Source organism: Lotus japonicus, chromosome 1 (genome assembly GCF_012489685.1).
Source record: "Lotus japonicus ecotype B-129 chromosome 1, LjGifu_v1.2".
NCBI classification, from domain to species: Eukaryota; Viridiplantae; Streptophyta; class Magnoliopsida; order Fabales; family Fabaceae; genus Lotus; species Lotus japonicus.
The window spans coordinates 44990902-45001641 of record NC_080041.1 but is presented as its reverse complement, the minus strand read 5'-3'; the positions used below and the strand labels follow the sequence as shown (position 1 = coordinate 45001641).

General features: G+C 39.1%; 2 protein-coding genes across 2 annotated transcripts; both read right to left on the bottom strand.

Moving 5' to 3' along the window:
* Positions 1–263: 263 nt before the first annotated feature.
* Positions 264–1613, bottom strand: LOC130731855 (uncharacterized). The gene is made up of 2 exons (XM_057584049.1): positions 939–1613; positions 264–859 (listed from the first exon to the last, which is right to left on the bottom strand). The coding sequence occupies exons 1-2, from the start codon at positions 1483–1485 to the stop codon at positions 405–407; spliced, it is 1002 nt and encodes a 333-aa protein (XP_057440032.1). The 5' UTR covers positions 1486–1613; the 3' UTR covers positions 264–404.
* A 265-nt stretch (positions 1614–1878) lies between these two features.
* On the bottom strand, positions 1879–5341 carry LOC130736555 (L10-interacting MYB domain-containing protein-like). Its single transcript, XM_057588375.1, has 5 exons — positions 5207–5341; positions 3749–3826; positions 3252–3341; positions 2562–2897; positions 1879–2460 (listed from the first exon to the last, which is right to left on the bottom strand). The coding sequence occupies exons 1-5, from the start codon at positions 5339–5341 to the stop codon at positions 1918–1920; spliced, it is 1182 nt and encodes a 393-aa protein (XP_057444358.1). The 3' UTR covers positions 1879–1917.
* Positions 5342–10740: the final 5399 nt, after the last annotated feature.

Sequence of the window (10740 nt, the reverse complement as noted above, 5' to 3'; positions counted from 1 at the left end):
TTAATAGATTCAAATATTTAAATACTAAAAAATTTATCATTAAACTATTTATTAGTAAAATTATTTAAGTTATTTTATAAATAAATATTATATTTGTAGCTTTTAATGAAATATTTTTGGCAAAAAATATTTGAACAATGTTTTTTTAAAATAACATTGAAATGTTTTATTTATTTGTGTTAGAAATTTTCAAAAAATTAAATGTGTGTGTACACTAAGCATCTCTACTAAAAAAAAAAATGTCATAATATCATAATGTTAACAATGCTCTAACAATAACGTCAAACCATATCAAGTATCAAATAGTTAATACAAATCATAATTCGTAGTCTTGAATATAATCATACCACCTTACAAATAAAAAGACATATCTACTAAAGTATCATAGATAACTAGGAAAAAAGCTAAACTCGTGTTGGAAACATATTTTTGATGTGTTCCCTAATTTGCTCCATTTGCAAGGAACTTTGAAAATCAGGTTCCTCCCATGTAACAGTACTTGGGCCAGCTTCATTTTCTCCTCCTCCATCTTCATTTTCATAATTTGCATCAAATTCTTCATCACTTCTATCATTTCTTCTAATAAAGTTATGCAAAGCCATACAAGCCGTAATGATTTTGTTTTGTGTCTTCAAATCATAAGAAGGCATACTACCTAGTATCTTCCATTTTGCTTTGCAACAACCAAATGATCGTTCAATCACATTGCGAAGACTAGAATGATAATAATTGAACACCTCAACTCTCCCTGTTATTCTAGGTCCATTTCTGAATTGCGGAAGATGATACCTATTTTTTTTGTATGGCCCTAGAAAACCCATAAAAGTAGGGTATCCCGCATCAACAAGATAATATTTACCTAAACAATAAAATATTATCGCATGTTAATACATAAGTGTAACAATATTATATAATTATAAGTTTTAAATATTACGTACCATGAGGAGGATGGGGAAAATGCAATGATGGTCTACGCAGAGCCTCCATAAAAATCTTAGCATCATGTGCAGAACCCTCCCACCCAGCCCAGACAAAGGTGAAACACATGTTGAAATCACAAGCAGCCATGACATTAGTGGTAGTGTAACCTTTCCTACCAATATAAGTTGCCTGGAGTTGAGGAGGAACACAAACTCTTATGTGAGTACCATCTATTGCACCAATGCAATCTTTAAAATAAGGGTAATATCTGACATCATTCTTAATCTCATCAGGAACATCACTAAATGATGAGTCAATAGGTTTAATTATGTCTCTTGCAAGTCCACAAACAGCATTTAGGACGCTATGAAACTGTCTAGATATTGTTTCTCCAGAATGTTGGAATCTCTCCTCTAAATTGCGAACAGAAGCTGGTTGACCCACCATGTATAAAAAAAAAGCAACCTGCTCATAAATTCCCACATTGCGAGTTGGCCTCAAGTTATACTTGTTTTGCAACACATCACATAAATGGAAGAAGACATGTTTCTTCATTCTAAACATTTGGTAACAACGAATCGGATGACCATTTAGAATTTCAGAAACCCAACGATAACCTGTTTGATCTGAATCTCTACGTGGACTTTTGACAACATTACTCGTGAAGTAATTCACAACTTCGCATACAAGTGCGTACACAACCTTTTTCTTCTCCTCTAACTCTGATGAAGACATCCTGTGAGATTTCATTGTTAAAATTATATCAAACCAATAAAAGTGGAAAGCAAAACTAAAATATCATGTCATAAAATATCCAAACAAGCTCATAGAAGATCACATATCCAAAATTCAGAAAGTCATAACACTAACATATGTCATAAAATATCCAAACAAGACCACATAAGATCGCATATCCAAAATTCATAAAGTCATAACACTAACATATGTCCTAAAATATCCAAACAAGACCATATAAGATCACATATCCAAATAAGCCTATTTGTGTTTAGACTTAATCCATCCAAGCTGCAGTGTAGGCTCCTCTAAGGAAAGAAAGATAAGCCTATTCTCCCTTTTGTCCATAAGACTAATGCCCGTGTAAAATAAATCACTCCCACGAGTGAGCCCTGGTAGATTCTTTAGCCTCTCTACACATGCATTGATGTTAGCAGGATCATTTTTAGATCCAGGATCACTTGACTCAAAGCTATTAATAACACGTTCCAATTGACTAGAGAGGTTAGCCGTAGCCCCAACTTTCTTCTCACCCTCTCTACCTCTCTTCCTTTGTCCATTTCCCCTTGAAGATGATGGTTGCGCTGTCATTTCTACCTCAATCCCATGCTCTTCTGTTTCGGCCTCATCAATATCAGCATCAAATGACTCTTCCACTCCAATGCTTTGACCGTGAGAGTCTCTTGAATCTTCAGATGGAGCATATGCTGCAAGACCAGTAGCAACTACACCCTTGAATAAAATTTCCATCTCAGGAAAAAATTTCAGACCTTCATCTCTAAACTTTCCAACCTCAGGACTCTCCTGTGAAAAAGAAAAACAAGGATTAACACTTGCAAAACTCAGGAAATTGTAGAGCAGATCATGCAAATACAATAGCTGAAATAAACAGTCATCACACATACCTTGATTTTGGCCTCCCACCATTCATCACTAGCAGCTACTGTTCTCTTAGTTGCATCCCAACCAAGACCTGATTCTATTGCATTAAGCTTTGTCCATAATGCCCAATCTACTTTCAAATGATCCCACTTATTTTTAAATTTTTTATAATCATATGCTAACTTTGTGGCATTGTTGAACTTGGCTTGTATATTTGCCCATCCAGTTCTTGTAAAGTGAGTGTGAGGTCTATTCCCAGCACGTACCTCTTCAACGCACACTTTCAAAAAAATTCCAAGATTCTTATCACTCCAATCTGCTCTCTTTCGTTTCACATGAACTTGAGACATTTCAACAAGCTTTAAGAAACAGTATATAAGTGAATGGTAAGCACATCATTCAATTCAATTAATATTGCAAGTTAACTAACTATCTTTCTTGAATTCTTGACAGTGCATACAAATGGAATATTAAAATTTACATAAGGAAATTAGCAATCAAAACAGCAACCGTTTCAACTTGTCCATGAAATGAAATGCTACCAGAGAACACAGTACATAGATGATGATGCCATTGATAATTGAGAAAAAAGAAAAAAGAAAGTAGAAAACAGAATCAAACTTAGAAGCAAAAGAAGCTAAAAATCAAACCTACCATTGATAAGTGGGTGTAACATACCAAAATGAGTGTGAACAAGCAATGCTTTCACATACCTTCTTGTAGAAACTTGGTATTGTAGAAGCTTCAGCACTTTTCTTCTGCTTTTCCTTAAAAATGTCAAGCAAAATTCTCTTTGTTTCAAGCTGTGCAAATTAAAGTAGAAAATCAAAATGGGGTGTTGTCAAGTTCTGCAAATTACAGTTCCACCATGCAATGAAGCATTCAACTTTGAAAGAATCACCCAATTCAATTTTCTTTAGCTTTAATCCTTTGCTTCAATTTTGTTTTGTTGGTCTTTATAGTGTTAAAATGCTTCAAATTGTCACACTTTGATTAGTGTTTACCATATCATTGTTCCTCAAAGTTAAACAGTCATCACACGTAGTCTTATCACTTGTTAACCACTAAGCTTAAAATGATCAGAAGATGACATTAACAAAGTCTCAAAGCATATATATAGCACCATGATCACTAGCCATAAGTTAATCATAACAAATCTACTACAGGGAAACAGAACAAAGAAATAAGAAATAAAATCTAACATAACTACATAAGACACATACAGATCCATGTAATTATAAACTGGAAATTTCAGTGTGGTGATTTCAATTTCAATCACAATGTTGAACTGGAAATTTGGGGAACAAATTCACACAAAATGAAAATCACAAAAATCAGAACGCAACCAGATGAATTCGAAATTGGCAAAGAACAGAACCACCAACAGAAAGTGAATCTCTCAAAATTGATAACATAAGCAGGATCAATTATCAAACCCTAATCAGATTATAACATATAAATCCCAATTTGATGAATTCAAGATAATGAAAATAGAGTTGCAATTTGATGAATTCGAAACAGACGAAGACGCACCTTGGTAGGAGAAATAGAGAGAAAAGGAACTGCACGATTGGGTTTTGATGAACTGATTCAATTCGAATGAGAATGTCGATGAGTTGAATCCAAAGAACGTCGATCGTGACGGCGGCGGCGACGAGATTCAGTGGGGAACCATTTGTGTGCTAGGGTTTAGTGTTTCAGATGGAGAGAATTGAAATGTAGGACAAGGCTTGTCATTCTGATATTTTGCTAAGGGTAATTTTGTCAATAAAGTTTTAGGTAACAGCTTCCCGAAAAAGCAGAAAAAATAAGCTTCAGGACCCAGCTTTTCAAAAAGATCTTTAAGAAGCTTTTTAATAAGTTAAAATAAATTATCCAAACACCACTTTTTAATAAGCTCTAGCTTTTTTCTAGTGAAAAAGCTGTAATAAGAGCTTATTTATGGTATCCAAACGGCCTCTTAGAACTTTACGTGTCGGTGATCATTACATCAAATATGTTGATAGTGCATATGCAAAGTCAAGAAGACGGTGGTGACTGACACTGGCCTTTTGTTAGGAGAAGTGCGTGTTCAAAACTATTTCCATGGTTGTTCAAAGGATGATGAACTTGGCGAACATTATCTCTCCAATGGACAATACCAAGAATGGTCATTCAATACAACCTTTTATTCGTAGTACAGTTTTTTGGTGCAACTTTGTATGGAAGGATATGGAAAAGAGTTTTTGAAGTTTATAATAATGATTGTTCCATCATGAACATTGATATGAGGTATAATATCTAGAGTGTAAGGAACGTGATGTGAGATTCTTAGAGAGAATGAGAGTGTAACCGCTTAGAGAGAGAAAGTAGATGAATTTTAAGCTTGTTATTTCTCAAATGAGCTAAGAGTCCCTTACAATTGGTATCTCTCCCCTATTTATAGTTGGGGGGAGTCGGGCCTAGCGCCTCTAAATCATCCGAATGGGCCGGTTGGGCCTCCGGGACGAAGGCCCCAGTCCCTGTGCTCCTCGCCTTAGGCAAGCGCTTCTGGGCGAGGGACCCTAGGGTCTCGCCCAGTCCACAAGACACCGAGCTCGAAACATGAGAGTTAAGTGTGTCTTTAAACAAGAGACAAGGCGATGGACGTAAGAAACTAACTAATGCTAAACATAAGGAACGAAAATACAGAGCGATTGCCAACATGGCTGGGTGATTTAAAGCCTAAAAATTTGAAATTTTGAACGCTTCGCCACGCTCCCTTGGCGGCTTGAGTCCTCAAGCGTGCTTGCGGCGATGAAGCTGGATCTGCTCGCCCCGCCATAGTTACGCACATGCCTTGTGTAACACCCCGATTTTCGGGGGCCACGGTAGTAACATGTTAAAGTAAATATGCAATATTTTCTAAAAATGGATTTATAAATGCGAGCAATTTTTTTTCTTTTCGAAGCATTTCTAAAACATGTAATGCATACTCCCAACCGTAAATAATTTACATCTGGCCTTGACCAAGGCACAACATAAAATACATGATAAATAAAATAAGATCCAACAACGGACCCACTATGTAAGGACTCCATAGATCCGATATACTCCCTATGATTTCCACACTGGGTAACCATAGGAAAGCAATGCACCGGAACCTACCCAAAACCTCAAATACAAATCATAAAATGATCCTGCAAGCTTAAACCAATAACGGTAAGCTTTTCTACCCTAAGGCTCTAGCCTTACACCCGACTCTATTCTTCGAGTCTTCTATAGTTCTTCCACGTGGAGTAAATTACCACCTTTCGTCGTCTGGCAGCAGGTCGACCGTCCAAACACAAACATACAACCAAAGCCAAGACGCGATGATCAACTCACAGTATACAATAGATATACAATCAACATGCGACAAAAGGGATATATACTTATATAGGTTCTCAGTTGCATATCCTAAGGTATATACTTAGCATGTTATCAAGGCTCTAATCAACAATTCAATAGACAATATCACACAATTCTAGTTAGGGTGCATGTATGCGTGCAATGTGTTTCAAAAGATCCGGATAGTTTACAAGGTACATGGACAACAAAATTGACAATGATATATGACTTAGAGGAGCATAAAGTGTTCCAGTCTTTCTCCCACTACCTCAAGTGTCAAGCTGTGGGGCTGAACTTCTTCTTCCTGGTCGCTGCATTCCCTTTCCTCTGGAGGCAATGAAGACTGAACAACAATGGCACAAAATTTAGGACATGAAACTCATGAGATGAACAAGAGAAAGTTAGGGTTTTGAAAGGGGCAAAACAGAAATTGGAAGGGAAGATGAATTCCTTACCCAAAATTGACCATCAAATCAAGCAGAGGAGAGAAAGGGCTTTCTAGTTCTGAACTGAGTGAGCCCTCCGGCGAAGGTTGGCCGGAGAAGACGGTGGTTGGCGGTGGCTGGCTGTGGTTTCCGGCGGAGGTTGTCGGAATCAGAAATTTCTTGAGGGGTTTTGCAGCGCACTTCGAGGGGAGTTCAATGGTGTGGTTGGTTTCTTCAAAAACTCATGGTTCGCCGGAGATCGGAGTTGAAAGGTGGCGGTTTTAGGGTTTTGTGGTGGTGGCTATGGTGGTGCGTTCATGGCCGTTTGATGGTGATGAAGACGCGGTGGTGCTCGCAGTTCTGGTCGACGGTACAGAGGGCCACGGTGGTGGCGGTTTGGCACAGAGAAGGTGATGGTGGTTGTGTGTTAAGAACCAGAGGAGGAAACGCGTGGTGGTGGGGTTTTGGCATGCGGTGGTGGCGGTTGTGGTTGCTGGCGGCGTTTCATAAAAGAAAGAGATAATTAAAGAATAGAAATTATTAAAATTAAAATAAAATAATACACACCAAAATAATTATAATTAAATCCTTACTTTTAAATAACTTTATAAAATCAAAATATTGAAATTAATTAAGTAAATCACATAGATTCGAGTTAAGAAAATAATATAAAAATAATAAATGTAAACACGCGATTTAACAAATATAAGGAAAATATTCTTTAAGGTATTTCCCGCCGTCGTGGCGCGAATAATATTCAATCACAAATAATTAATAAATAATACGCGTTACTGTAATTTAAAGAAATTAAGTAAATAAGCGGTCTATTAAATTTCGGGTCTTATACCCTGAACCGTAATTTTTTGACATGTGTCGAGCCTGCGCCACGCGTTGCGCCCTGAGGTGATACAAGGGTAAGCGAATTCAAGGAATCTCAACCGCTATCTCTGGAACGTCCTTTCGAACCATAGTAGAGTCTGACAATTTGAATTCAAACCAATAAGCTTTAACTGTTGTAACCCTTCGTTTAATGCATTGTTTACTTCTTCCCGAAACACACGCCGCACTCCCTTCAGTAATCATTTTACCCTGTCACGTCAAGGCACTATTCCCCAACCGCTACTCTCCCTGGCCTTTAAATTCTTTCCCCTTCCATTTTTCGCCTTTTCCCCTCAACTGTTCCCATATTCATTCCTGACTCTCACACGCACCGGTTCCCCTTGCCAATCTTGCGAAGTTAAAGCTCCGGCCCCTCTTGCTCCTCTTTTCACAGTCCTTTCCTGGTTAGTTTCTTATCCTCTCTTTCTCCTTCTATTTTTACGATGCCTTCCGCAGGGGCCCTTTCCTCCGTGGAGGAGATCAAAGCCCATCTCTTGGCAACCTTTGCCACTCTTCTTTCCCCCATCTTCGAGGCTCCTGATCAGGGAGTTCTTGACCAACCATCAGAGCTCTATACCAGCGGATCCCTTTCGGACCATGCCCACAGGGCTGGTGGGCTTTGTAGTTCCCCGCTATTAGAGGGCCTCCTTCGTACTACTGGCTGCCAGGAGCAAGATCGCCCTTGGCAACACCGTGTGTTTAATGACCCCAAGTATTCCCACTTCTTCTTTGTATACGAACACTTGTTTCTTGATCTTGGTGTTAAACTTCCCTTTTCACCCTTTCTCACCCAAGTGCTATGTGACATTAACGTTTCTCCTTGTCAACTTCACCCTTGCTACTGGGCTTATCTGAAGTGCTTTGAAATTCTCTGCCGCAGCGTTGATGTGGTTCCTTCCCCTGCCCTCTTTTCTTTTTTCTTCGACGCGGATCCCCGATCTCTAGAGACCCATGGCTAGGTCATCTTGCCTGGCTCGCCGGTACTTCCGGGTCATCGTCCACCCTGCTTACCCCTCGTCATTTACACAGAAGGATAGGAATTCCCTTTTCCCTCTTTACTGTAACATCCCACCAACCAGGTAAAGACCTCATAGGCGACGCAAAACCCTAGAAAGTCGGAATAGGTGAATATGAGCTAATAGTATAACTATACTAATATATATATATATATATACATACATACATATGTGTGTGTGTGTATGCGTGTATGCGTGTATGCGTGTATGTGTGATATTTTATTATAGTACTTGTTTGCACGTAAATCGAGACGTCGGTCAATCGACTTTAAATCGACCCGGCAATAGAAGTACCAAAGACATGGTTGTAATAACCCCAATAAGAAGATGAACTCGAGATAGAGGTAGGATAGGGCTAAATGGATGATCGGGTCACATCTCTTGGCAATGATAGATTCATTGTCTCAGAGTGATCGAAACCCGAATCAAGCTAAAAGAGTGATACCTTAATCACTTAAAAGAGATGATATTGAACCTTGAGAGGGGAAATACACTCTAATTTAGCACTAACAGACCTGAACCAGTATAATATTGCATCAGTTTTTGTCCCGACATGGAAAATGATAAAGAAATCGACCAATCGGTGCCCTAGGATTTGTGTGCAAGTGACATAAGCCACAACTAAGCCATGATGTTACCCATGCACCCTTTTGATTGCTTCTGGACGTCCCCAAGCTGCAGCCACGCAACCTCAAGCCCTAGGATAATCCCCATGCATGAAAAACCATTGGTGGTGCAACTTTGATTAGGTTTAAGCTTGATTTAGAAAATTAATCACCCTACAGCCTATTTAAAGCTTACCACTCGACTCGACGCGACCCTAGCTACCCACAGAGTGCCCTAGAACCTTCAGAGAGTACCCAGAAAGCCCAGAAAGAGAGGGAGACCGAGAGGAAGTTCTTGAACTTCACCTCTTCGAATCTCTCAAACCAGAGAGAGTTAGGACCTAATTCTTGTCCCATTGAGTTTTTGGAGAGGAGAGGAAGAGAATAGAGTCATTTTGGTCAAGCTTTGGTCGAGAAACAAGGGATTCACCATCTCCGGTGAAGCTCCGGTGAGTCCCCGACCTGTAACTCACCCTTTCTCCCATCTCCGAGCACTTCAGCGACACCCACGATCACCATTCAACTCCCCAAAACCTGTAGGTCAAGTTCCAGTACCCGGAATAGCACGGCGGTGACAATCTAGGACTCTCCGATCGTCTTCTCCGGCGAGAATCGTCTTCTCCGGCGAGTAAGTTCTGCAACTTGCTCGTTTTAGCTCGATTTCGATCCAAATTGTACCCTTAAGCATGCTAGGACATAGTTAGGAAGCTTTAGACTAGTTTAGAGCCATGAATCGCTAGGAATCGAGAGAACCAATACATGGTTTTTGAAGCTTGAAGAAGCTATCGGGTTGAGCTTCTGAGGGCGAGATGGCGTGCCAAAGTGATTGGTTCATGCTTCTGGAAGGTCGTAGAAGCTTTTAGGATAGTTAGAATTGATGATTGAGCCCTGAGGTGAAAAGCCTCAATCTCACCTCTCGGCCAGCTTCTGAAATGGCTAATTGGAGCTGTTACAGTGCTTAGAAGCTGAAATTGATGGTTCCATTGAACTCAGGAGGTAGAAAACTATAGGAATTGACACTTAGATGTTAGTTTTAGGTTCAGTTTATAGATTTCTTAGTTTGCAAGTAGACGTTGAATTAAGTGCTTAAAATAAGTGATTCTGAATCTGATTATAAGCTGAGACTGGAAACTTGTGACTAACAGAACCTGAGACCATTGGAAAAATGGGTAGGACTTAGAAGTTATAGCCTAGTTATTAATTTAATTTGCATAATGTGGCTTAGATAATTGAAACAATTAAATAGTAACATTTTAAACTTAAGTGAGATTAGTAAGCTAATGACTTAGGAATAACAAGGTCAGGAGATTGATGATAGTGTAGGACCTGAGGTCAGAAATAATGATGTGGAAAGAGTTATGGAATTTAGCTATTAAAAATGAAATTAGTTTGCATAACATGACTAAATAATTAAGTTATGGTATTTTGGATTAGTAATTAAGCTAAGTGGATGGTCTAATGACTCAAAAAGATTAGGTCAGATTAGTGGACATGAAGGTAGGACTGTTCATGGTTCGGTTCTTTGCTTGAACCGAACCGAACCTGAACCAAAATTTTGGTTCGAGAGAACCGAACCGAACTGATATAGTATGGTTCGAACCGAACCGAACCGGTTTCAAATTTTGGTTAACCAGTTCGGTAAAATATGCATATTTATAGATGGTTCGAACCGAACCGAACCGATATACTATGGTTCGAACCGAACCGAACCTGAATTGGTAGTTGATATTTTGGTTCGGTTACCGAACCAGTTTTTCAATTTAGGTTCGAGTTCGGTTCGGTTCTTGAACGGTTCGGTTTTCGGTTCGGTTCTTCGTTAGCTTCGGTTCTCAGAGAACCATGAACAGTCCTACATGAAGGTATAAGGTCACACCCTAGTTAGTTGAGACCAAGGTTAAGTTAGAATGGTACTAGTTTAATAGTTTAATG

What these genes read in the sequence shown, in the direction of transcription:
- LOC130731855 (XM_057584049.1), bottom strand. Translation starts at nt 1,485, where the DNA reads ATGTTTAGAATGAAGAAACATGTCTTCTTCCATTTATGTGATGTGTTG. An exon ending in TTTTCCCCATCCTCCTCATG is followed by an intron (nt 860 to 938) that starts GTACGTAATATT and finishes TTTATTGTTTAG; the next exon opens with GTAAATATTATCTTGTTGAT.
- LOC130736555 (XM_057588375.1), bottom strand. Translation starts at nt 5,341, where the DNA reads ATGGCGGGGCGAGCAGATCCAGCTTCATCGCCGCAAGCACGCTTGAGG. An exon ending in GCCATGTTGGCAATCGCTCT is followed by an intron (nt 3,827 to 5,206) that starts GTATTTTCGTTC and finishes CCAAATTTCCAG; the next exon opens with TTCAACATTGTGATTGAAAT. An exon ending in TACCAAGTTTCTACAAGAAG is followed by an intron (nt 2,898 to 3,251) that starts GTATGTGAAAGC and finishes TGTTTCTTAAAG; the next exon opens with CTTGTTGAAATGTCTCAAGT.